Source organism: Molossus molossus, unplaced genomic scaffold, assembly GCF_014108415.1.
Source record: "Molossus molossus isolate mMolMol1 unplaced genomic scaffold, mMolMol1.p scaffold_m16_p_23, whole genome shotgun sequence".
In the NCBI taxonomy this organism is placed as follows: domain Eukaryota; kingdom Metazoa; phylum Chordata; class Mammalia; order Chiroptera; family Molossidae; genus Molossus; species Molossus molossus.
In genome coordinates this window covers 13911108-13938509 of record NW_023425359.1, presented here as the reverse complement: position 1 = coordinate 13938509, position 27402 = coordinate 13911108, and the positions used below count along the sequence as shown (strand labels likewise).

The following is a 27402-nucleotide window of genomic DNA, read 5'->3' as shown; positions in this document are numbered from 1 at the left end:
ACCTTGGAGATGGAGACCAGCTAAAGAATAAAATGGTCTGAATATTTTAAAATCATAGTTTGATTTTTTTTTTCTTCCACTCACAACAAGAACCTCCGCTGTTTGAGTTGTTAAAGCCCTCACGATTCCTTGTTATGAGACGAGTCATCAAAATACGCCTAGTACGTTCTGTCTTTACAAAAGACACCAAAAATTAGTGCATCGTCTACTTGGAAGGATCCTCTTTGATAGTCATCCCAATTACATTTTTAAAAAGCACAAAAGTTCTAGTCGGATACTTCTGAATCTGTTCTCTTTTGCTCTCCTGTGTGATTTGTGTGCAGACTTCTGAGAAGCAGGTTTTATAATTAGAGATTTAGCCAGGCTAAATCGCAGCAGCAGAAGCTTATGCAACTGCTAAAAACCTATGAGTTAAAAATGGAATTATCTTGCAGAGCAGGGAAGGTAATAATATCAATGACATGAAAATAGAAAGAAATTAGTATTTCAGCAATTCCAGTCTCTTATCCACATTCTTCTGCACCAGGTCTTGGTGTCATTTTCCAGAATAAAATAGAAAGTGCAGCCTCTTTTAGGAAAAAACTAAAAATCAAACTTTACTTTCACAAATTCAACCCTCTGTCCCGTTAATCCAAGGTCGGGAGCCTTTTTTACTGACTTTTGGCCATCATGCCACAAAACACATGTTGTATTTGTTAGAATCTGTATGTTCACTAGTGCCCATAAGGAAAGAGATTTTAGATTTTCCTAAGTGGGTTTTGGTAATTTGCTATTTTAAAAATACTTGTGAGACCTTTACAGTTGCCATGGTGATATAATTTCCATAAACATGATTTTTGTGGGGATTTTGCACATTAAAGGCTGAGGTTGATATGCAGTACTGGGGGAAAAGTAGGTGGTAAATTTGGCAGGCAGCCCATTGCTGCTTCCCTCAAATACTGCCATATCTGATTCCAAGAACTCATGTTTATGGCAGAGATCTAGCTCTCTAAACAACACGATTGACACGAGAGGCTTCTGGGAAGTAGACCCGGTTGGGGAGAAGAGGCCAGCTTGCTCCTTGAGTGAAGCCAACAGGGTGGTGTATCATGGACGCCTACTCTACTGATCAATGGTCCTGTCCAGGTCAGAGTGACCTGCAATCTCTTCCCAAACCTTAGTTGCATGAGAGCTTTGAGGACCAGATACCCTGGAGCTGCCCAAGGGGTGGCAAAGAGGGTTGTCTTTTTCTTTTATCCAGATTCATCAGGAAAAATCCCATTATAATGTACAACACTGCTAAAATGTTGAACATTTGCAATGGAATACTAGGAAGTAAAAACATAACAATATTAGCTATAAATAAAACAAGAAAAGATTGCATAGGAAGTAGATAGTTTTTTTTGTAATCCTCACCCGAGGACATTTTTCCATTTTTTGTTCAGATAGAGCGGGAGGGAGAGAGAGGAAGAGAGAGAGAAAGAAACATTGATGTGAAGGGACACATCGAGGGGCTGCCACCCGCACAACCAACCAGGGCCGGGGACAAAAGCAACCGGGGACAAACTGCAACCGAGGTACATGCCCTTAGCGGGAACCGAACCCGGGTCTCTCTGTACTGCAGGCCGACGCTCCAACCGCTGAGCCAAACCAACCAGGGTGGAAGTAGATAGTTTTGTAGCCATCTGGAATGCTAGTGATTGAGATAAAGCAGCTTTAAGTAGAAAAAGAGGTAGATCGCCCTGGCCGGTTTGGCTCAGCGGTTAGAGCGTCGGCCTGCGGTACAGAGAGACCTGGGTTCAGTTCCCGCTAAGGGCATGTACCTCGGTTGCAGTTTGTCCCCGGCCCTGGTTGGTCGTGCGGGTGGCAGCCACTCGATGTGTCCCTTCACATCGATGTTTCTCTCTCTCTCTCTCTTCCTCTCTCTCCCTCCCGCTCTATCTGAACAAAAAATGGAAAAATGTCCTCGGGTGAGGATAAAAAAAAAAAAGAAAAAAGAAAAAGAGGTAGATGGTCCCAGTGGCACCAAACTTTTTATCACTGATGCTAGATATTTGTTTGGGCTCACAGAGGGACTTTATTTGGCTCACTGTAAACTTCATTTCCCAGAAAATGCAATATACAAAGGGATCGAGGGAGAAGCAGAACAAATAAGAGAATTTCCTAATAACTAAAAGCGTTTTGGGAAAGAAAAAAAAAAAAAGACGAGTAAAAGGAGTTAAAAGTGGAAGTGTGTCAGTGTGAGTAATTCCACCCAGGGCTCTATGATGAGCAGGCTGGGCACTTGGTGCCACGTGCTGTGTAATTGAGCACCTGGGCACAGCTGAGGGGTTTGAATCATACAGAATTATGAATCACAAGGAATACTAATTACTAGAAAGCCATTGTGTTGGCTGTTATAATTTATGTAGTGCCGGAAATTTGAACAGGGCCACCCAGAAGAGGACATGCCAGACTTCCTGTCTGACGGAGTGCTGATCTCTGTTCCTTGAAAGTCAAACTGTGATCCTAGGAGAGGCTGTGTGTGCACATCTGGTGTGTGCACCTGTGAGCCCGCACACCTGGTGCCTTGTGAGTGCACATGTGAGCCTGCATACTTGTGTGTGCATACATCTGTGAGCCGGCACACCTAGTGCATGTGCACGTGTGAGCCTACACACCCGGTGCCCCAAATGTGCACAGGACGAGGGTATGTTCAGAGGTTTGCACAAGTCCAAGAGGCACAGACCGCCAGCTCCACTATTGACAGTCTCACCCTCGCACTGTGGGAAAAAACCAGTGGACTGTTCAGTCTGCAGACTCTGTGGCGACAGCAGCTGCTGCTGACGCTGCTGACTTGTGGTTTAAGACTGTTTATTGAAAAAGAAAGAGTGATGAATGAGAGATGTTAGAGGACATTTTGTGCTTCTAGACTAGTGAGTGTCTGGGTAAGGCTTATGCCAAGGGTGATCCAGGCGGAGTCCTGAGGATGTAGGATGGAAGGTGAGCACCTCTGTTGGTGGGACTTCCCTGCCTGGCACATGGGGATGTGATGCCCGTCAACCCTGGGATGGGTGACTTGTCTAGGACAAGTGGTGCCAGCCTGTAGGAATGCCTTCCAGGGCTGCTCAGAGGGTTTCCCAGGCATTTATTTTGCCCTGAAGTGTCGCAGATGAATTGGTATGGAAAGCTGCCAGAGAGTGGTTCACTGCCCTGTCCTGAGTGGGAATGTGAACCAAAACGGTGCCTGCAGCACTGCTCCAGGCTCGTCCCTTAACACACATTTAATTTAAAGCTTTTTTTTTTAAAGCAGTGGTGGCTGGGGCTGGTGGGTGGCAAGGAGAAGGCAGTAGCCCCAGGACTGGTGCCTTTCTGCCTGTTGCCCCCTCTGGCCCCCCTGTTCTGGGGTGGATCGCATGTCCCTTGATTTAAGGCTCTGCACTGAGGCCCAGGCACCCAATGCAGTGGGGCGTCATCTTCTGGGATGCTCCTCCATGCTCCAGGGTGTGGGAAAGCCAGGCTGGCCCTTGCTCCCCGTGCCAGGAATGGGAAGATTTCATTCTCTGGGAGGTAACAATAAGAAGCAGCAGAAGCACCCGCCACGCTGCCCAGAGAATTCCAGAGCAAAGAATATTTGATGATGTAGAGTCAGGGACCCAGAATTCATTTATTTTTGGAGTACTTCTTTAAACCCTGGTGAGCTTTTTCTGGGTACAATTGCCTTATTTTGTTGAGGGCCCAGATCCCACTCTACGATGTGATGCCTGTGTGACCTTGAGCCAATTACCTAAACCTCTCTGTGACTCAGTTTATTCATCTGCAAAATGGGGATAATAATAATACCCAGTTCATAGAACTCTTTTGAGCCTCATAAAATGCTTAGAATAGTATTTGGAACCTAGTGAGATTATGTTTTATTCCCTGGCTCTAAAATATATTTATTTTTAAATCTCCCCATTCCCCCCACATCCCAGCCTCTGGTAACCACCACTATACCTTCAGTTACCAGGAGTTTTGTGTTTTTGTTTTTTGTTTTAAAGGTTCCACGTGTAAATGAGATTACACGTGTGAGATTACAGTATTTCTCTTTCTGTGTCTTATTTCACTTAGCATTATTCCCTTGAGTTTCATCTGTGTTGTCACAAATGGCAGGAATTTCTTGCTTCTAAAGCCTGAATTATATAGATATAGATATATCACATTTTAAAATTTATTCATCTGTTTAGGTTGTTTCCATATCTTGACTATAATGCTGCAGTCAACATGGGAGTGCAGATATCTCTTCAGGACAGTGATCTTACTTCCACTGGATATATCCAGAAGTGGGATTGCTGGATTGTCTGTCTGGTAGTTCTATTTTTAAATTTTTGAGGAAACTCCATGCTGCTTTGCATAATGGCTGCCCCAGTTTATATCCCCACCTACAGTGCCTGCGGAATTCCTTTTCTCCCCCTCCTGACAAGCAGTGTATTTCTTGTCTTTCTGCTGATATCTCATTGTGGTTTTGGTCTGCATTTCCCGGCTGATGAGCGATGTGGAGATGCTTTTCATGTACCTGTTGGCCATCTGTATGTCTTCTTTGGAGAAATGTCTATTTTGTTTCTGCTCATTTTTTTAAATTTTTTATCTTTACTCGAGGACATTTTCCCATTTTTTGTTCAGACAGAGTGGGAGGGAGAGAGAGAGAAACATCGACGTGAAAGGGACACATCGAGTGGCTGCCACCCGTGCGACCAATCAGGGCCAGGGACAAACTGCAACAGAGGTACGTGCCCTTAGTGGGAACCAAACCCGGTCTCTCTGGACCGCAGGCCGACGTTCTAACCGCTGAGCCAAACCGGCCAGGGCTCTGCTCATTTTTTAATTTTTAAAAATTAAATATCATTATTATTATCCTTGAAACTGGTATTGGGGTGAAGCCAGCCCTCCCAGTGTCCTGAGCGGAGCCATGCTCTGTGAACCAGCGGCCTGGCCAGACTGTGGGCCTGTCCAGGGCAGGTACAGTGCCTGGCTCGACACAGGTGCTCAGTGATCTGGGGACAGAATAACGAGACAGGAACATGGCTGATGTGTGGTCCTACAACCTCAGCATTCAACCTGGGAAGCTTGTTAAATGTCAGGTCCCAGCTCCCATCCTCAGAGGGTCTGATTTAGTATTAGTAGGAGTGGGGTGGGGCCAGGGAACTCGCATTTTAAAAAATGAACCCCATTTGAGAGAGACTCTTGGGAACCTCATTGTGTGGCACTCTGTGGTGTCCTAAATCCGGGGCTGGGAGAGAAGAGGGAACCCAGGAGTGACGCTACCAGCAGCGGCCTGCCGTCCAGCCATCTCTGCCCTCGGGGCTTGGGGGAGGATGGTGTCCCCTGAGCCTTCTGGTAGAAACACCAGGAAGACTAGAGCCTTCCAGGGAGAGAAGTCGTGGCTGGATTTGGTCTAAAGCATGTTTAACTTGGAGTCTTTCTACAGGGAATAGTGAGAGGTCAGTGGTTCCTAGAAATCCTAAAAGGAGCCCCCAGGAGTCCCTAGGACAGGGTCACAACTCATGGGTCCCACAGGCTATCTCCACACAGCAGGGCCCCTCTCATCCCTTCAGCCCCAGCTCATCCCTCCTAGGAGGCCTCCTTCATGAGCCCCCTGCTCAGAGTCTGTGGGCGTCTTTAGCTGGGACGGTGCCCTCCTTTCTGCCCAAGACCATCACCCTAAGCTCTGCAAGTGACTCCTCTGTTTGGATCACTGGAGCAGGTCATTGGATTTTCCTGGAGGCTCAGATTGAAGCCCTTGGAAACCAGCTATTAGTTTAATCTAAGTGGCCCAAGAGAAGACACAATGGAGTTGAGTGAGGAAGAAAGTGCTTTTATGGAGCTGGGTGTTTAAAGAAACTTCTGGGATTTGTTTCTTAGCAACAGGGCTCATCCAAAGCACACTGGCAATGTCAGAACATCTAACAATGCTCACAAGCACCGTATAAGACACAATAAAAATCTGTGGAGTAGGAGAGACCATCTGAGCACAGCGCCTCCAACAGGTAGAAAAACTCCGAACCCTGAACAGATGCTGTAGCCATTGGTTTAAACCAGAGAGCTCCGGGGACAGTCACTAAGTCACCTTCCTCTGCCTGGCTTCCTTCGGGCCAGTGGAGCGAAGGGCTCCCTGGGCGGCTCTTCTCCCCCCCTGCCGCCCTCCTTCCCTGGCACCTGCAGCCCTGCATCCTATTAAATGGGTTCTATACAAAGTTTGTATTTGAAGAGCAGCAGGCTTGAGCCCAGAGGAGATGTTAGACCCAAATCTAGAGGTTCTGAACCTTGTTTTGGGGGTCTTGGACCCTTTAGAAGTCTGGTAAAGCCAGAATAATGTTCCTTTTAATGCATTTAATACACAGACTTACCAAAAAAACTCCAATGATATTGAGAAATAGTTATCACAATATTTTTAAGCATTTGTATCTAGACACAACGTGCTATTGTATGAATGTATTACGTAAGAAGACCCAGCAGTGTTTCCTTCCTCCCTTCCTCCCTCCCTCTCTTCTTGCTTTCTTTTTCTCCTTCTTTCTTTAAAAAAATAAATCAAAACAAAATAAAATAAAATAGAAAAGAAGATTCAGCAGTGGGTCTAGTGAGGACCATAATTTAAAAATAGTGATGCTTCTCCGCTTCAGTGTGGTATGGAAATAGCTGTGATTTCTGTTGGTGAAGGCCAGGATCTGCTAATATTATTGTGGTTGTCGCCTACATTCATAATAAAAGAAAATGCTAAGATTGAGTTATGTTAGTGAAAATAAAAAGTAATTTTTTTCAATCCCAGTTCATGGATCCCCAAGAGGTTTGTGGATCCCAGGTTAGGACCTCTTCCCTTCGTTATTCTTCTACCTGCGGGCTGTTATCTGAAGTTGCTTAAAAACTGGTCATCAGAGCTGCTATATGGGCATGGACAGACGGACAGAACAGAACAAAACAAGCATAGCCAATAAGTAAGTATTAAAGGGCATGGTGGTGTTATGGTTGTTGTGAAAACCTGTGACCTGTGTCATCAAAGAGCCCTGTGCCATCACCTTCCCCCTCAGAGGGGCAGTCACAACACAGGTGTTCTGGGTCAAGGTCATTGAGGTACAACGTGACCTTTGGACGATGAGAGCCCTTGGCTCTGAGATGCTAGGGAGACAGGTATGGGGCTTGTTTCAGTCTGTTTGTCTAATATCTATTACATTCATTTAACAACTTTCAACAAATATGTATGAAGCGCCTAAAATGTAATAGCCACTCGAACCCAAAGTAGGGAGGTTAACAGTCCTGGGCAGCCAAGGTGGTCAGGTAGCATCAGGCTCAGAGCTGGCTTCACTGCAGGGCATCCGAGATGCCGGTCAGAGGGTGAGGCCGCTCGGCTCAGCCACTCCAGAGGGCAGGCCCGTAGGGGGTTAGGTGGGCACAGAGGGCAGGCCTGTAGGGGGTTAGGCGGGCACAGAAAACCTCCCGAGTTCCCAGAGTAACAGCGGCAGCCACTGGGCGGGGTTCCTGGGACCCAGGCTCTGGCCGCCCGCCCCAGGGAGAGCCCACGTGCAGGCTGCTCCACCAGCCTCTGAGCAAACCCCTCGGTGGCTCTGCCAGAACCGCTCTCTTCTGCTTCACAGGACCAGGGTCACAAAACGTTAGACCTGGAAGGGTTCTTGGGCCACCTGCTGTCCAACTGTCTCATTTTACAGATGAGACACAAAGGCTCACAGGCAAAAAGGACGCCCCCAGGTCACAGGGCAGTGGCAGAGACAGGCTAGAGCCCAGGTCTCCCGACCATGAACCGTGAGCAATTCCAGGTGACCACACCTTCCTTTTCTCGCCCACGGCGGAGGCAGGATGGAGGGAATGCCCAAGTCCCGGGCCTGTTTCAGGTTCTGGAGTTTGGCTTGTTGTTCTTGTAATATAACTAGCTGAGAGTCCGTTCAGCACCCACACCAGTGTTCCCCAGGCAATTCTGATCCTGGTGATCTGGGTCCCTGCAGAGGTTAGAACTTACTGCGTACTGCAGGGTTTCCGGAACAGCACACCAGCCCTGCCATTCTGGGCTTTACCCCTTCTAACGTGGGCAGGTCAGTTAAGCTCTTTGTGCCTCAAGCAACCTAATGTTGCTACTCCTATTTCACAGGTGTGTCGTCATACGTGAGTTAATACACACAGAGCTGTCGGAGCTGAGGGTGGTAGGTTACCCTCTTTTGGTTAGAAGTGTCAGGAAACTAACTCAGCTGGCTTCCACAGGAGAGGGAATGTATTGCTTCACAGGACTGTGAGGTCTAGCGGATTTCAGGCCAGGATACAGGGGCTCAAATGTCCTCAAGACTCAATTTCTCTTCCCAGCTCTTGGCCCGACTTGTTTTCCTCTATATTGTTTGATTTTAGGTGGGCTGTCTACAGAGTGGCTCTCAGGTGCTCTGTAGTGACTGTCTCTGAAACTAACAATTCCAATGAAAAGAGGGCTTTTTCTCCTAATTGGACCAGTAACACTCCTGGTACTGTATCTCATTGGCCTGGCTTGAGTCGTGTGCCCATCTCTGAGCCAATCACTATGGCCTGCAGAGTGGACTGCCTGGATTGGCCAGGCCTGTATCACGTGCCCTCCTTTGGAGCTGGGGACCAAGGTCAGTCCCACCCAAACTTCATGGCCGGAATGTGAGGGAGAGGAAGGTCCCAAAGGAAGCTCTGGGTACTGTTTCCAAAAGACTGGGAACTGATATGAAGTAGGCAAAAGTAACAGATGACCAGACAGGGTGAGGGACGTGGTGACCTCACATAAACATGTAGGCCTAGGGGAGTCGAGGGTGAGGGCATTACTCTCAGAATGGAGAAGGAGGAGGCAGCCACGGTGGCTGTGACTGGCCTGCAGGCCAAGAAAATGGACAGGCATTCAGAGAAATTGTCCCTGGTAGAACCCAAGGCAGCACTGAGGAGTTTCCTTGGGGAGTTTCTCATATTGGTTAACAGATTCGGGCCGATGAGTCTGGTTCCTGTCTTCTAGTCTCCACCCTGTGCAAGCAGCCAGCCCCTTTCAGAGGGAGATGGGATGGGGGTGATTGAGAAATCCATTATGGAGTCGGGGAGTCTAAAGATCCCCTGGAATGCCTCTGAGCTGGGGCGGTGACAGGACTCCTGAAGCCCAGAGGGGGTGGGAGTCAGGCTCTGGCAGTGAGGGAACCAGGGACGGAAAAGGGCACAGGGCACAGGTTCCGGGTCAGAGGGCCCAGGGCTGCAGACCTCACAGCCTGCCCCACACTCATGGGGAACGAGCAAACAGAGGAACTGTGGACTGTCACTTCTGTCCCATCATAGAGCAGGGTGGAGAGTGTCCCCTGTGTCAGGGTGAGAGCCATATGTTGAAGCCCTCACCCTCGATGTGTCTGTCTTTGGAGATGGGCCTTTTAGGAGGTAATTAAGGTTTAAATGAGGTCATAAGTGTGGAGCCGTCTTGATGGGATTAGTGCCCTTGTAGAATAGGCACCAGAGGCTTTCGAGCTCTCTGTCAGCCTCTCGAGAACACAGTCGGCCGTGGTCATCTGCAAGCACCTTGATCTCAGCCTCCCAGCCTCCCGAACTGTGAAAACAAATTCTGTTGTGTAAGCCGTCTCGTCCGAGTGCGTTGCGAGGCAGCCTGAGCCGACCGAGACACCTGTGCAGCAGGTACTGTTACCATCAGCCTCCTCGGCCGAGGAACCTGAGGCACAAAGAGCCCCACTGACCTGCCCAAGGTTAGACGGGGCGGAGCCAGGTGACTTGGTCCCATGCACCAGCGGCAGTCCACTTGACCTCCCTTGCAAGGAGCGCCTACCCCGGGTTTTGTGAGGACTCAAGGAGTCTTTGCAGGCAGAGCCCTTGGACGGCTGGCACAGAGCAAGCCCTCAGGGAAGGTGAGGGTTGTCACTGCCCCATGGTTCGCATAGGCCGGGGGAGACTCAGGGAAGAGGAGCAGAGAGTCAGGAGCCACCCCACGTGGGAGCCGCAGGGTCCTAGAGAAACAAATTGGCCTGCCTGGCTTTCCAATAGGCCACTCTCTCTGGACCCCACACCAGTGGGCACCCAGGGTGGGTAGTGTGGGAGTTGAGCAGGATGGAGGCGAGCCAGGTCCCTGAGCCAGGCTGGGTCCCTGGGTCATGCGAGCTGAGTGGGGTGGTTAGGTGGCAGTGGAAATGTGTAGGGCAGGATGGGTGAGAGCAGGCAATGGGCCAGCCTCTGACTACACAGTCCCTGCTGGGGACAACGTGGGGGTAGTTCTGGAAATCTATCAGATTTCCCAAAAGTGCCATTTCCGAGAGGGGAAAAAATAACCAACTGTTTCTACAGAGCTGCATGCCTTACTCAGTCACCTATTTCCAGGCCCTTCCAGGCGATGAGAGCCTGGAGCGGCCCTTCTAGCACATTCAGCTTTCACATCTGCAGGCTTCTTGCCCTAATAGGAAATGTCTGGTGCTGAGTTTCTCCCCAGAGCCTGCCTTGGCGTCCAGCCTGGGCCCCAGTCCCGCCCTCCCCAGCTCCGGGCCTCTGCCTCTGTCATATTCCTGCTTGTTTAGCGTGCTGGGAAGCAATGCACAGCCCGATACTGCAAAGCCCCAGACAAGCCTCCTCTTCCTAATGAGTTCTGCTTTGCGAAATCCATCAGCTGCAGAAGTGCTGTCTGACCCTGTACTTCTCTCCTTGGCTCAGTAATCAGCCGAGCATCCCCAGAAAGGCTCCCAGCTCCTCTCCCAGCCGCTGCCTGCCAGGTGGATTGATGGTCTGGCTTCACTCTGGGTCTCAGAAGCACCTCATTAAAGGGGGTGACACACAGTCTGCTGGAGCAGCCAGTCAGGTAGCTGCAGGAGTGGTGTTAGAGGGACAGAGCTGGTCCTGGGGTCAGGGGTGAGCATGCTGTGTGTTCTGGGGTGCCCAGCTATGAGTGCCTCTAGGGAGCCTGGAGCCCTGATTTTGGTGTTCACACACTACCTCCCTATGGGTTGGACCTATTTCATAAGCTTGGCATTCAAGTCAGAGGAAAAAAAAAGGATTCTTCATAAACTTTAAAAGCCATGACAAGATTAAATTTATTCATGGAGAGATTACACACATCCAGGCTCCCAAGGCTACTGCCTGGAGTCTCATGTCCCAGGTAAAGACTCACCTCTCACTCAGGTTGCCAATGACTAGTGAGTTAGTAGACATCAAAGGTCATTTTTCTTATTGTGATAAAATATTCATAACACAAAATTTGTCATATTAATGCTTTAAGTGTATAACTCCGTGGCATTAAGTATATTCACAATGTTGTGTAACCACCATTCATCTCCAGAATGTTCTCACCATCCCAAACTGAAACTCGGTACCCATTCAACAACTCCCATTCCCATCCCCCTAGTCCCTGGTAACCTCTATCCTACTTTCCATCTCTGTGGAATCATACAATATTTGTTCTTTCGTGACTGGCTTATGCAATTTCAGCGTAATGTTCTCAAGGTTCATACATATTGTAGCATGTGTGATCATTTCCTTTTTCAAGGCTGAATAGTATTCCATTGTATGGATACACCACATTTTGTGTATCCATTCATCTGTTGGTGGAAACTTGGACAGGGCATTTAAAAAATGCAGTGATTGTTCTAAGGGGCCCTAGAGGTCTAGCTGTGACATCTCACCATGGTCTCTGGGGTTGACTTGGAGCATCTGGTTGCCTGGGAGGAGGTGTGCCCAGAGGTGAAGAGGAGGGGGCATGGCTCCCTGGTAAGGGCTGTGTGTGGTGGGCAGTGAGGTTGACTCCCAGCATTCTTTGCACCAAGAGGACTACTGCAAGCCAGTCTTTGAATTCAAACCTCTGGTAGGTGAGTGGTTCAGAAATGACAGGTGACTCAGTGATAATTAATCAAGGAATTGTTTCCTTAGGCCTAAAAGGAAGATGCTATCTTTATTCTTCTAGATATTGTCATGTCAAGATTGAGCTTTCTGGAGCTGCTATTGCCATCTGGGTATCAGGCTGAGGTTGAAACCAATGCTGAGTGTCAGTGCAAAGAGATACAAAGAGTCCAGGCCTTTGGTGGCACAATTGAACTTCTTAATTATCTACTCTCTGAACTACCTTTGGACTTCCTGTCATTTGAGATGATAAATGCTTCAAATCACTTAAGCTAGTTTGAGTTGGTTTTGTGTCACTCCCAGCCCAAAGCATCCTGAGATGTCAGCTCTGAGTAGCTGTGTTCCTCTGCTGACCCTCCCAAGGGCTATCTTTGGAAACAAAACATAAACCAGTCTAAGAATATCATGAGCCTGCCATTAATTGTAAATATAGATACAAGGTAACAAACAACCAGTTGCGGTCGGTGTATCAGCTGATTACATTACATATACACCCTGATGTCCCCAGCAGCTTGGCTGGCATGCCTGGCATTCCATCAGGGTGTGTGGCATTAATGCCAGATACCTCTCTGTTTGTACCTGTTTCTTGAAGGTGGGCTGGGGGTGATGTGCTGAGTCTAGACGAGCATGGGGAGGCCTGCAAAAAATGTCCCAAAAATGTCACAGTGCCTGGCCAGTGTGGCTCAGTGGTTGAGTGTCATTCCATGGACTGAGAGGTCCCAGTTTGATTCCAGGTCAGGGCACATGCCAAGGTTGCAGGCTCGATCCCCAATAGGGGGCGTGCATGAGGCAGCTGATCAATCTTTCTCACATGGATGCTTCTATCTCCCTCTCTCTCCTTCCCTCTCTAAAAGAAATCAATAAAAATATATTTTTTAAAAAGTCACAGCATTTCAGGGAAGTTCACATCTATGAGACACACTTTTATGGATGATCCTCTTGTCCTGAGTATCATTGGTCCCAGCAGGGCAGCGTGGCTCAGAACAAGTCAAGCGCCTCCCTTTCCCCCTGGGGATCTGCTCTCAGGGGCAGCAGAACATTCTTTTGAGAATTTTAAATCATTCCCAGAAGCCTCACTCAGGGAAGGTGACATTCATTTCTGGAAATAGCTGATTTGCAGCCAAGGGAGGTGAATGAAGTGGGTGACTAAGCGGAGTATTCTGACCTCTGTGAAGTCAGGGTGAACTGTGACCAAAACCCACGAATCTGAGTCCTGATGTGTTCCCCGGGGTGTCGTTCCTGCAGGGCTCATGTTCTGGTAACGTGTGTGCGAAAGTCACAGTTCATTTCAGAAATGAACGCATGTACTTTGAGGTTACTATCTGTGAGAACTAACTGCTCACATATCTTGAAATGTTTCTGATATTTCACTGAGGGGAAGCAGTTGGGTTCTGGTCCCCAAACCCTTTAGGGAACTTCCCCCTGATCTGTGTTCTGTTTGTATCCACTTTGAGGATGTGGGACAGCCTGGGACATAGAGTCCTTATGATGCTCACGTGGCTTCTTCTGGACAGGGCTTTGGTCTCCTGTCAGGCTGTCCCCTGAGGGCTTCTGTCCCTTTCCTGCCCCCTTCCCAGACACCCCAGGCCTTTGGGAGAGGTGCAAAGCTACTTCCTGGATTGCATAGCTCCCAAGAAGCCAGGTCATTTTTATTTTCAGATGGTAGAGTGGTGCCCAGCCCAAGCATCCTGGGGACTGAATTCTGCTGGGTGCCAATAATAATAATGTGAATAATAGTAACCATCCCAGGAGGGGGAGGATGCTAGGGGAGGGGCAGTGAAGGCTGAGGTCTTGCAGCGGTAAGTGCCCGAGAAGGGCTGGACGCCAGAGGATGACTCTACTTGTGGCCTTTCCTAAGCAGCCCGGGCGTGTGTGCAGGCAGACTGCCCGTCTCTGTTGGACCTCAGCCCATCCCTCACCTGCAGGGACAGGAAGGGAGATCATCTCCTTGGCTTGGGTAACCAGCTTCTCAGCTAAGATGGTCCTCGTGCACACCATGTTGTGTGCAAGCCCCAGGAATGGGTGAGGGTGGTGGGATGTGGAACTGTGGGAGCCTAGTGGAGACATCCTTACAAAGCCAGCCAGCCACCTGGGCTTGCCCCCAAGGAGCACACGGTCCACTCAAAGTCGACCACGTGGCAGCTGAGAAAGGACAGGAGGGCAGCAGAAAGAGCACAACCCCCCAAACATAGCTCATCCCGTTCTTCGGGCCTTAGCTGATGCTCCGTGGTGATCTGTTCATTCAATAAACCTTTACTAAGGGCCTGCAGTGCTCCAGGCATTGCACTGGTCCCGGAATATACGGGGAGTAAAATGCAAACCCTATTTCTAGTGCAACAATAACTAAAGCACACACGTCTGTAGTGCTTCCTGGGTGCCCCCTGCTGTTCTAAGCACCTGCACCTCCTGTCATGTCCAAAACAACACAGAGCGGTAGAGATGATTCCAGGTATGTGAACCAACAAATCCCTTTGTTATTAAAGCCTGTTTGAGTTGGTTACTTTAAAAATCAAGACCACAGTGGACAAGCCCTCCCTGCGAGTGTGGTATGTCCCTGTGGCCTGAGCAGCAACATCAGCCCTGCTTGCAGAAAGCCATCCGGAGCCTGATCCCGTGAGCCCTGGCAGGAAGTTGTCCCTGGCACAGCAGCGTGCACACAGGCCATCCCACAGGGCACAGAACCAGGAAGGAGCAGGTGTGTCTGCTGGGCTTGTGGGAGTCCCCAGCCAGCCAGAGAGCACCTGACGCAGACCTCCTTCCGCCTTCCCTTCTTCCTCCCTGGTCCTCCAGGGGGCTGGGCACCAGCTCAGCCAAGCCACCTACGTTTGTGCTGTTGAATCTGCAATGACTCCTCAGGGTCTCTGGGGCCTGGAGTCATTTCCTGGCTGCCAAACAAGAACCCACAGGGTTCACCTCATCCCACCTCCAACAGGAGAGAGAACATCGATTGGCCGCCTCCTGCATGCCCCCCACTGGGGATTTGGCCCATAACCTGGGCATGTGCACGGACTGGGAATCGAACCTCTTGGTGCATGGGTCAACACTCAACCAGTGAGCCACACTGGCAGGGCATACTATCATTATCTTAATTTCATAGATGGGGAAACTGAGGTCCAGAGAAATATGTCACCTGCAAGGTCTCAGGCCCGAGGGGTGTTGCAGCCAGAATTTGGACCCTGGCACTCTGACCCCAGAGCTTACCTTGGTAACCACAGTGTTATCTCGCCTCTGCCCCTCTCGCAGGAGTGACCACACAGCGTGGGTTCTGTGCCTGATTGGTCTTTCTCACAACCCTGTGGGATTCCTAAGGGCCTGACTCACCGATTTGTTTGGGTCCACATGGATTTAGCTTGGTTCTTGGCATCTGGTAGGTGCCTCATGGATGCTACCTACGGAAAAATGAACGATGGAAAGAATCAGATGTGATTTTAAGGAAGAGGCAGCTTATGCCCAGGAATGCAGGCCTCCAGGCCTAGGTGGCATCGTTGGAAATGCTGTACTACCACCCACAGGCCTCTGCTGTCAAGTGCTCAAGGGCAGGCTGCAGGGCAGTGCTGTCCTCCCCTGTGCCGTGAGTGTGAGTGTGAGTGTGAGTGTGTGTGTGTGTGAGTGTGCATGGCCACAGCTTCGGGCACCTTGGGACAGCTCCCCACGGCACCCCGGGGATGAGTGCCTCTTGGGGCCTGGCACACCTGGCCCCACACATACTTGGTTGCTGCTGGCCCAGGGCAGCCTTGTCCCCACACTTGAATCAACAAGGAGAGGGTGACTTAGTGTCAACAAGCTCAGGACTGAACACATGGTAGTCGCTTCAAAATGTTATTTGTTATTTGGGTGATTAAATGAGGGTCACAAGTCCAGAGGTCTTGGCCTTGCCCCCGAGGATGAAGGGCACCTGCTGAGGCAGGGGTGGATGCAGGACTCGGGGTTCCCACCCTCGGTTCCCGTAACAGCTGTTTGCAAAGAGTGTCTTTGGGGTTCATCGTGTTGCAGATTCTCACTGTGGTGATCTCAGAAAGGCTCCCTGGCAGCCGTGACCTTGGGCAGAGCCTTTGTGCTTTAATCTCAGTGTGTAGCCGTCCGTGGTAATGTCATCTTGCCAGGATGCAGATTCTCAGGGGATGGACGCTGTGTTGTCTGCTTGAACCAATGTCACCAACTGCTGCCCTTGCCCATCTTTCCACCTGAGTGACCACTCCTAGCATCCATCCCGCGGAAGGTGGGAGGATAAAGCCCAGGCCTCAAGGGCCTCAGTGCTGGCCCGGGCTCCCCTGCTCTGGTCATTACACACCGTCCTCCCCATCCCATCCCCACTCTCTCTGGCATTTAATTGTCTCTGTCGTGACAAGGCTCAGAACCGGGAGCCGAGAAATTCCATGTGGTTCCATTTCTGCTCGGCTCAATGTCCTAGGGAAATCCCGGGGCCTCCTTGGGGCCCCCAAGGGAGACCTGCAGTCCTGGTCGGCAGCTCCCCTGCCCCCACAGCCCCTCCCGGGCTGGAGCACATGTTGGAGCTCGTGGGGATCTGGCTGGAGGTTGAGGGAAGAGGAGATTGCTAATAGGCATGGGGAGCCTGATGCAACACCAGCATCACTGACATGAATTATCAGCTCCAGTCGACCTAGCCTCCAGCAGGATAACCAGCCCGATGTCACAGGGGGAGAGGGACAGAAGAGGAGCTGGTCTCATTTTCTGTCCTCGGAAGGCAGGGTGACAGATTTATTTGTGGCAGCCACAGGGGCTCCCCATTCTCCTTTCTTTGAGCCATGGAGCCTTTGCATTTGGAAAATGTATGGCTTGCCCCATAGTGTGGTAGCAATTAAAGACTGTCCCTCACCGAGGCCCCCTTATCTGTTTGAAGACGTCCCCCTACTGCTTTTTCCTGGGGTTCTCAACCCTTGGATTTCAGGCAGCTACTCAGCAGTTGCCTGTGGCCCAGAGAGGAATCCAGCGTGCACCCCAAGCTGGTACTTTCTGACGGAGGGAGGAGAGAAGAGGGGGTCCGGGTATGGAGCAGCTGGGCAAGGGCGACATGGTTCCGGATGCCTCACACCTTCTCTTTATGGGGGGACAGAAGCCCACCTGTCATTTTTCTCCCATGAAACCCATGCTTGGAAAGATTGTCATAATAAATTCACAGCCTCATCTCTACTTGATCAAAGGTGGATAGAATGGTCATGAGGACCCCCGGTTATTGCCCTGAGATAACGTGCTTCCCAAATGCTTACAAGTGGCGTTCTGCTGGGCGGCGGGACCTCATTAGGATGTCTCTGTGCTTTCTGGGTGATGGAAACAGTTCGCGGACCCTTTATGCTACTGGGCCAGGACACATGAGTCGAAGGCACTGGCATATTTGTTTGGAAGAACTCAGGGTGGTCAGGATGACGAAAATACTAGAACTATGTTTTGACTGTCCTGGTTTTATAGTCTGTCTCCCCTCTGCAAGTTCCTCGCTGGTCAGGCAGGACGTGTTGGGTCTACCAAATGCTTCCCGAACGAGGACACAACTGTCCTCACAGAGCTCCGCAGCCTTGAACCCTGGGCTGACTGTCCTTGACGCACAGAAATCCCCTTCACCCTCTGCGGCACTCATGGTGGTCTGAGCGCCTCCTCCTCATTCTCGGTTCCAGAGTTTGTTGAGCTGAAGAAACAGAAGGTGCCTTCCCACAGCACATGTGAACGCAGAGTGTCCAACATCTCCCCTCACTGCCCCCTTTCTTAAGGGATCAGACCTGAAGGCGCAGACAGCAGGAATACGCCGAGCCCCACGAAGGGTCGAAGCCTTTTTGTTTCTGGCTTGCTGAGCCGTGGGATCCTGGGCACTTTCAAACTATTTTGATTCTTTCTTCCTAGGACTTCTGTCCAGAATCATCTGTGTACTCAGTCACTTCTCCTGCCGTTCCATTTCCATTTCCAGCTGAAATAATTGCACCTTCTCAGAATTTTGTAGGGTGTGGCTTGTCCTTCCAAATCAGCGGTGAAGTCCTGGCCAAGCCTTCCCTTTCATTTCCTTCCTGTCCCCGAAGCTCACGTTCAAGGTCAGCCTTCCCTGGAGGATGCGGGGGTGTCAGGTGTAGGTCACTGCTGCTGGCGAGCTGCGCCTCTCAATGACTGCAGAGCCAGCTGCAGGTGACGGCTGGGCTCTGGCTTGACTTACTGGCCTTGGTCCCAGGGGAGCACTTCTGGTCGCGAGCGGCTGCTTCAGAAGAGCGTTCTGCTCTCTCCCGAGTTCCAAGGGCCCGAGACCCCCTTTCCATCACAGAGCCTTCCACGCTCCCCCGTGAGTCATGCAAAAAGCCGAACATGATGGGACTCTGTTGTTTTTAAAAAATATGTATTTTATTGATTTTTTAGAGAGAGGAAGGGATAGAGAGATAGAAACATCAATGTGAGAGAGAAACACTGATCAGCTGCCTCCTGTACACCTCCTACTGGGAATTGAGCCCCGAAACCCAGGCCTGTGCCCTGACCGGGAATCGAACCAGGACCTCTCAGTCCATGGGATGACCTCACTCCACTGAGCCACACCAGCCAGGAGCATGATGGGACTCTTGAAGGACGTTTTCAGCCCCCAGGCCCTGTCCCAGGAGCAGAGCTGTCCCCTCCTCTGATGGGAGCCTGTGCCCGTCAGAGCAGGTTGGGGGTGGGAGCCTGTGCCCGTCAGAGCAGGTTGGGGGTGGGAGCCTGTGCCCATCAGAAGCAGGTTGGGGGTGGGAGCCTGTGCCCGTCAGAGCAGGTTGGGGGTGGGAGCCTGTGCCCATCAGAAGCAGGTTGGGGGTGGGAGCCTGTGCCCATCAGAGCAGGTTGGGGGTGGGAGCCTGTGCCCGTCAGAGCAGGTTGGGGGTGGGAGCCTGTGCCCGTCAGAGCAGGTTGGGGGTGGGAGCCTGTGCCCGTCAGAGCAGGTTGGGGGTGGGAGCCTGTGCCCATCAGAGCAGGTTGGGGGTGGGAGCCTGTGCCCATCAGAAGCAGGCTGGGGGTGGAAGCCAGGCTGGAGGAGCTCTCCCCCAGGACGGAAGTGGACAGCAGCTCTCCCTCCCCCACTGCCTGTGTCTAGGGCTGAGCCCTGAGCTCCTTGGAGAAGCCAGTGATTTCAGCAGTGATGGCAGCCAGAGGGGGCTGTGCTGTCTCCATGGGGTCGGGGTGGGGGTCTTCCTCAGGCCTTTCTTCTTCAGGATCATGGGAGGACACAGACACACACAGCACACGTCCCTGCCTAAGTGCCAGGTGTTTTCTAAGACGCTGATTATGGTGGGTGACAGTACAGTTCCTTTTCCTTTGCATCAGTTGGTGCTGGCTGGGCCTTGCTGCCCCCAGGAACTTTATGCTCAGGGCCCAGCCCCTGCCTGTGCTACAGAGGATCACATACCCTGCCTCCCCCAGCTCAGCATTGAGCCGTGTGGGGGCCGCTGCTGGGCGGAGTGAAAGGCGGAATCCGGGGCTCTGTCCCACAGGTTGTGTCGTTTTCCGGCTCTGTCTCCGTGGGCCGTCTCTTCGCCTCTCACAGGATTCCCAAACCTGACCGATGGCGTGTTAGAATCAGCTGGGGATCTTCTTTTATTTTCAAACAAGCAATCCCTGGACCTGTCTCTGGACTTCTGGTGGTGTGGAGGTGGGACCCTGGAACCTGCGTTTTTAAAAACCTCAGCTTGAGATTCCTGAGTTTGGAAAACCGCTGTCGATTCCCCACCCCTCACCTTCTCGTCTTATCAAGACCCTGGACAGCCCCTTAGCTTTGGTTACATTTCCATCTTTCCGCAGCACCTTCTCCTCAGCAGATACGCAAGCTGAACTTCCTCCCGTGGACTTATTGAAAGAGTGGTCCTCACCCCATGCTGGAATCCACAGCTCATTCTCTCCTCTAACCTCTGACACCCTGCTCCTGCCATTCATTCTCTGACTGGCTGCTCACGACCTCATCAGACCTGTGATTCCACCTGTCCCCTCCCCATCTCTGCAGCAGGTGACCCTGACCAACACCTTCTCCTCCCCGAGACTCTCCTCACCTGTGTATGGAACGCCTCTCTGATGGGTCTCCTCCATCCCCTGTGTAGTCACTTTCTTTGCTCACCCTAAGATCTTGGTGTTTCCCCAGGTCTTTCCTTGAATTCCATGCTCTCCTGCAGTGTCCTCATTCACTTTGGTGACTTCCATGGTTTAGTTGACCCCTCCCGAGTCCCTGTCCCCAGCTTGGCTCTCCTCAGCTGATGGACATGGCCTCTCTGGGTTTCCCACCTGGTTTATGGCTCCACCCTCACTAGGGACTATGAAAACCAGACCCCTTCTGTGCCCAGTTCCCTCCTTCCTGACATGCAGCTGGCCACTGATCCTGGGGACACGACCTCAGGACCTCCGTGGGGTCCTTCCCACCGTCTCTCCCACTGCTGTGACTCACGTCCCCTCCCACGGGGATTTCTGCAACATCTCTCCTCCCCGTCTTCTTCGTCACCCCTCTGCCCACCCTCCCCTTGGGGATCACAGCGTTGGTTCTGAAATTCAAACGCAGTCGCATAACTTCTGGTCGAAACCTTCCCAGCGGCTGCCAGTTGCCTACAAGAGGAAAGCCCGGCTCTTGGGCCTCACTCCAGTCTGCCCTCTGCCCACCCGGCCCCATTCTCTTAACTTATGGTTTTTGTTGTTGTTGTTTTAACCCAAATATGAAGCTAGCCTTGTTTTCCATCACTGTGTCCAGCTGTCCTTCGCCACTTAGTCCCTTGTCACCCTCTGGGCTTCCAGACATACACTCTGGGTTGTTTCTGAGATGCTCTTCCCCCTCCTTCCCTGGGTCATTTCCGTTAGCTTTCCAGACCTTTCCCCCCAATCACTTACTCTTCTCTGAAGTCCTTTCTGATGCAACCAAACAATTCGTCACTGTTCCTTTTGTGACCCAATGTCCCCACCGGAACGTGAGCTCCCAGGGTGGGGGTGGGCAAAGACCCACCGCCTATCTGGATTCTGTGTTCCCAGGACCCAGCATAGGCACGTGGCCGATGCTCATGAAATAATTAGAGCTAACACGTGGTGCTCATGAAATTAATTAGAGCTAACGCATTGCTGTTGGGGAGGACTTATTATATAGCGGGCAAGACTCATTGAAAATAATTAACACCTCTTTATATGAAAAGGTGCTAAAATCATTTTTTAAATTTCCTGCTGAATTGATTTAAACGGTGCTTTTATATTATAAATCCATGCACTTAATCCTTACATGTAATCCTTACATGTTACTTTATATGGTAAAAGAGACCTATTACTGTTTATTCATAATTAGTGACATTATTTATCCAAATTAATAAGAATAAGTTCATTAATAATAATGAATGTATCTAATTTAATGCAACTGCAGGTCGTATAGGTACATATCATACAAGTCAGTATGTATACAATGTGTGTGTGTATAGTGTGTGTATAGTGTGTGTGTGTGTGTGTGTGTGTGTGTGTGTTAATCCTCACTTGGGGTATTTTCCCATTGATTTTTAGATAGAGTAGAAGGGAGGGAGGGGAAAAGAGAGAAACATTGATGTGAGAATGACACATTGATTGGTTGCCTCCCACATGACTCCAGTGGGGGCTGGGATCAAACCTGCAACCCAGGTATGAGACCCCTCAGTCTTAAGGCTGACGGTCTAACCACTGAACCAAACTGGCCAGAGCAATGTGCTTATATTTTCGTACGTCTTAGAGTTATTATGAGTATTGTCAATATGGGTAGAAGAGAGACTAGTGACCAAAAGTCTCTCCCACACCACCCACTGCAGAGGTAGTATCTTCTACATAACAAGTTTCGTTTCTTCCTTGCCCCCAAGTCTCTTTATTGTGCTAAAATACACATAACGTAAAATTTACCTTCTCAACCATTCTTAAGCGTACAATTCAGTGTTATTAAGTACATTCACATGATTGTGCAGATAATCACCACCATCCATCTCTAGAATGTTTTCTCGTAAAACTGAAACTCAGTTCCTATTAAACAATAACTCCCCATTCTGCCCCCTCTTCCCAGCCCCTGGCAACCACCATTCTACTTCCGGTCTCTATGAATTTGACTACTCTGCCTCATATAAGTGGGCTCGTACAGTATTTGTCTTTTTGTGACTGGCTTATTTTACTTAGCCTAATATCCTCAAGGTTCATCCATATTGTAGCATGTGACAGAATTTCCTTCCTTTTTAAGGCTGAATAATATTCCATTGTATGTATATACATACCACATTTTACTTATTCGTTCACCCATCTATAGACAACTGGGTTTGCCTCCATGTTTTAGTTATTGTGAATAATGCTGCTGTGAACAAGGGTGGACCAGAATCTCTTCAAGACTCTGTTTTCAATTCTTTTGGGTATATACCCAGAAGTGGAATTGCTGGATTATATGTACTCCACCATACTGTTTCCCACAGTGGCTATACTAACTTTCCTTATTTATAATGTAAGGATGTAATGTCCTAGACTAAGAAGAGCTTACGCTCTTAAACTAGAGAGACCTGGGTTTAAATCTGGGCTATGCCATGTGGGCAAGTCATTTAGCCTCTGTGAGCTTTGGTTTCCCCATCTGTAAAATGGGGACACTAATAACCACCTCCGGTAGGTGGAAGAATTGGAGGGAATACAGTGGGGAGGCGGTAGCCCAGTGAAGCACGCAGTAGGGGTGCGGTTAATGGCATCTGTTATTTTTACTTAATATTGTCTCCACACATTTGTTCATCTCATGCCATCCTTTTACGTCGGTAGTGTTCTCTTTTTTAATGGTCTCTGCTCGTGTTCATCTCGTATCCCACATGCATGATTCGCTGGCCAAGGCAAAGGGTGGTGGCACACACTTTCTGATGGTCCCCAGGTCCCATTTCTTCCTGTGTCCTCTCCCGACCTTCAGCCCATTATGTCTCAGCTGCTGCCTTTTCTGAGTTTGTTTTTCTCAGACACTTTCAATCCACCCAACACCCTGCCGACGAGTTAATTTTCTTAAATCCCTGCTTCCATTGTATTACTCTCCTGCTCAAATCTCTTGGTCAGAGCTCGGTTCTCTAGAGATTGGGGCAAGCCCCTTATCCAGGCATTCAAAGCCCCCCACAGATACCCCGAGCAGCCTCCACCCCACTCCTGTCCCCTCCCCTATGTCATCACTCCCCCACAGCACACCTTGCCCTCCTCCTTAATGGCAGGGACCACTTGCCATGCCATCGGTGTCACCCCAAAGGCCCCTTGGCAGCCTCATGCTATGCCTTCTCCAGGTGGTAATTTGGCCTCTCTAGTGTGGGGACAAGATGTGGACTGGGGTCTGAGCGGGGAGGTGCCCAGAGGGTGGGCAGCTGGGCCCAAGGTGGTGATGAGTGCTGTGTCTCTCAGCGCCCTCATGTGGCTGTCCCCTCGGCCTCTCACAGGGACGTTTGTCTCCGCCTTCACTGTGCTGTGTGGAGCCCGCACTGACCTCCCAGACAGGCACGTGTGCTGCGTCTTCTGGCTGAACATCGCGGCGGCACTCATCCAGATCCTCACGGCCATCGTCATGGTGGGCTGGATCATGAGCATCTTCTGGGGCATGGACATGGTCATCCTCGCCAGTGAGTAGCCACAGGCGCCGTGCCTCCTTGTTGGGCTGGGGCTCCACGGGGATGAGGGGAGTGGGACCGGAGGAGGGGCAAGGACCAGAATGGTCTGGGTGTTTCTGATCTTGCAGGCTGTGGGCACTTGGCAGGGAGATCTGCTGAGCCTGCTCCTCCCCTGAGGGCTCACTTGTGTCCTCCTCACTAGTGTCCGTGGCTGCCTGCCACAGGGGACCTTCCCTGTGCGCCCAGTTCCAACGCCTGCAGGGCCTCCCGCGTGTAGACTCAGACGAAGCTGGAGAGTTCAAGTGAGGGGAGGGAGGCCCTGTTCAGCTCAGACACATCAGGCATCACGTTTGTCAAGGAAACAGGCCAGCTGACAACACCGGGCAGCAGGGGTGCGGCCCAAGGTAGCTCAGGTCCACTGTGCCTACCTTTACTTGACCCTCCATCATGCACTCTCCAGCAAGAAGGAAAGGGCCACGTGATGTATTTGCCCATAGGAAACCCTGTGACTGCTTTCTACAGCCGGAGCAGCATAACGGCTCCTTTTACACTAAGCTCTTTGTCCCTAAATGCTAAAGCCTGACTTCCTAACTGGTGTTTCAAAGACCTTCGCCAACCGCTTTACACAAACTTGATCCAGACACAGAACCGTTTTTGCGAAAGGGCTTAACCTTATGAAATCAGGTCTACCGAAGGTGACTCGATGAACAGGTTAAAAATGAACTGGCAAGATCTTAAAACAGACACCACCTATTGTGAGCAGCCACGCACGTCCCCCGTGCCCCATGCACGCTCCCTGTGTTCTCACACGTTCTGTCTCCCGAGGCCACGGTTCCTCACTCACAGGGACCACATCTCCTCGGCATTTGTCCTTCTCCACACCCCACAATCCTCGTCATGCCCCACACCCAACAAAACCCACAGAGGTGCCATTGTCAGAGCCAGAGATAAGCTGTGTCAGGAGGTGAGCAGAGAGTGGGCTTGGCTGAGACATGAAGGGAAGGAGGGTGTTGGAGGCAGCATCTCACCCGGAATGACTCCTGGCGAGGGGAGAGCCCTGCGGTGCCCACACGCCACCGGGGCTAACCGCTGGCCACGTGGCTGGTGGCTGTGAGCATGAGCACACCCCTGTTCCATCGCCCAGGCTCCCCCCGCTGTGCATCCTCCTCTTTTTATATTTCATGCAGCCCCTCTGTCCTCTGTTTTCAGACTCTTTTCTCTTTGTCTTTTCTTCTCTTCCTCATGCTGCCTCACATCCTGTGCTGCTCCCAAGTTTCCCAAGGTGAGTCTGTCGACAGATGGCTGCCCAGCCTCATGCCTGGGACCCTCCCCCACTGCCCCACCCACCCCCTCTTTCAGTTGGTCAACTGGCTTCTATTTTTAGCTTTTTATTTTGGAAAAGGTTTAAACAAACATCGAGGGCCTAGTCTAATGAGTCCCTAAGGGCCCAAGAATTGTCAACTCAGAGCCACTCTTGTTTCATTAATTACTCCCTACATCTTCCCCATCCCCAGGACTGGATTATTAGCACCTCAAATTGATGAATAATCTGATAACTAAAGAAGAAAAAACCAGTGAAGTCCACCGAAGCTCCTCTTTGGGCTAAGTCACCAGCTAATAGTGGGTAACCACTCAAAATTCCAGACTCATAATTTTATCCTGAAAAATTCATTAGGTATCTTTTTTTTTTTTTTTTTTTAATCCTCACCCGAGGATATTTTTCCATTTTTTGTACAGATAGAGTGGGAGGGAGAGAGAGGAAGGGAGAGAGAGAGAGAAACATCGACGTGAAGGGACACATTGAGTGGCTGCCACCCGCACGACCAACCAGGGCTGGGGACAAACTGCAACCGAAGTACGTGCCCTTAGCGGGAACCGAACCCGGGTCTCTCCGGACCACAGGCCGACGTTCTAACCGCTGAGCCAAACTGGCCAGGGCCATTAGGTATCTTTTTAAAAAAATATGTTTTTATTGATTTTTTAAGAGAGAGAGTAAGGGAGAGAGAGATAGAAACATCCATGTGAGAGAGACACATCGATTGGCTGCCTTCTGCACACCCCACACTGGGGATCGAACCTGCAACCCAGGCACGTGCCCTGACCGGGAATCCAACCGGGACCTCTCAGTCCACGGGACAACTCTCAATCCACTGAACCACACTGACTGGGCACAGGTATCTTTTTTTTTTTTTTAATAGAAATATATATATATATATATATTTTAATAGAAAGATTACAGGTATCTTTTTTAAACAAACATAACCACTATACCCTTTACACCCAAAAAAATTAGCAATAATTCTCTAAGATCAATAGTGGTCAATTTTTTCCCAGTGGCCTCAGAATTATCACCAATGTTTTAAAGGCTCAAAACCCTCAGTTACCTCTGCCTATGTCACAGACGTCCAGCTGGTGGAACACACGCACGGTTACTCCCTTCTGTGTGCTGTCTCCCTCCTGTCTTCCTTCCTGCTCTGCATCCACACATACCAGATGCCCATCACTTGGTGGAGGCTGTCTGGCACCTTCTCCCCCGGTTCTGCATTGGGAAATCACGCCAGTCTGGTGGGGCCGCTTGTGTGCAGGGGTGTGGATTCAGGGGGTGTTGAAAACCTTCCAACCCCCTCCACAGATACCCTTCTCTCATACGGCCCCAGTAAACCCCAAGCTCCACAGTTCTCTAGTCACCCCTTTGATTCCCATTAAAAAGCCCTTGGGGAAAGTTGGACGCTCTGTAGCAGCCGCGTACACCTCTGTGTGAATGAGGTCTCACGAGCAGATTCCAGTCTGGCGCCTCTCCCGAGAAATCCGAAGGAAGTGGTGTCTCACCCTCTCTCCTCTGCTTCTTCCTCGCAGGCTACAAGGAGCAGGGCATCCCACAGCAGCTGTGAGCCCGGGGATCTGGGAGAAGTGCAGGGCGGCCCCGTGAGCGCCACACCCGCCAGCGGCAGGCACAAAGACCTCACCTGTTGTCTTCTGCTGTTTCCTGGTTTTGGAGTGGAAAGGGGGGTTTAAAGATATTATTTATTTTGGAAATGCATCTGCTTTTCTCAGCAGGCTCCGAGGGCTGCCAGCCCCTCCCCTGCTCCAGAGAGCCCTGTGGGCGCAGGCTCCCAGAGCATCTGCAGGGGAGTGGGGAGTGGGGTGGAGACGGGAATGCTGACAAAGGCTGGAATGTGCCTGCCACCCCCCACCCCACCCCAGCCTTGCGTCGCCCACTGCAAGGGTACATGGAAGCTGTGGGACCAGGCAGCAGTGGCCCCGTCCAGGTGAGCAGGGGCTCACCAAGGTGCAGGACAGTGGTGGACACTTCCTCTGGGTCCCCAGCCCCTGCAGAGTGGTCTCCTGGGAGCAGCACCAGGGCGGGGGGAGAATGGACAGGCTCCAGCCTGGAGTGGAAAGGCCTGCTGTGCCCTCAGCTTTGGTGGCAGGGGATACACGACCCCCACAGGTGTGACATGGCCATGCCCTCCCCTGTCGCACCTCCACCCTCCTCACCGCTGACATCTCCGGGCCTGGGTGTGTTTGACCTTTGTTTCCCTGAGAAGGAGGGCCGTGGCCCCACCCCTGGGGGCAGCTGCTGGAGTCGGCAGACTGTTCATACACAGAATTACCAGCCCAGGTCTGCGTGGGCACAGCCTGGCAGCCTTCCACGTTTCACTTAATGCCGTCTCTGGCCCTCTGTCCTTCTGAAATCACTGGAATGGGTGGGTCTCTGAATTCAGCAAGTTTGGATCTGTAAAAGAAAACAGGAGACTATACCCTCCACTTCCTGCCCCCGCAGTTGGGAACAGCTCTCCACCATCAGACAGGTGGCACAGGGATTCCTCCAGCGGCACAGGGACCTGGGCCCTTTAAGACAGCTCTGTGATTGTAACAGTCAGATCCCGCAGGAGGAGGAACAGCAGAAACTGTCCAGGCTACTGCGGGTCAGGAGTCAACCTGAAACGAGGAGGAAGCAGCTCCAAAACGACCGTGGCGAGGCGGACATTCACATGTCTGTTTTCCTTTCCAGTCTAATAAAATCGCTAAGATG

General features: G+C 50.9%; 1 protein-coding gene across 1 annotated transcript in view; it reads left to right on the top strand.

The window, feature by feature from the left end:
* STUM (stum, mechanosensory transduction mediator homolog) overlaps positions 1-26257 on the top strand; it is a 44144-nt gene extending 17887 nt beyond the window's left edge. Inside the window, exons 2-4 of the mRNA XM_036277793.1 lie at positions 23199-23378; positions 24640-24648; positions 26223-26257. Of these exons, the coding sequence (XP_036133686.1) occupies positions 23199-23378; positions 24640-24648; positions 26223-26257 (224 nt within the window). The remainder of the gene's footprint in view (positions 1-23198; positions 23379-24639; positions 24649-26222) is intronic.
* The last annotated feature ends 1145 nt before the right edge of the window (positions 26258-27402 follow it).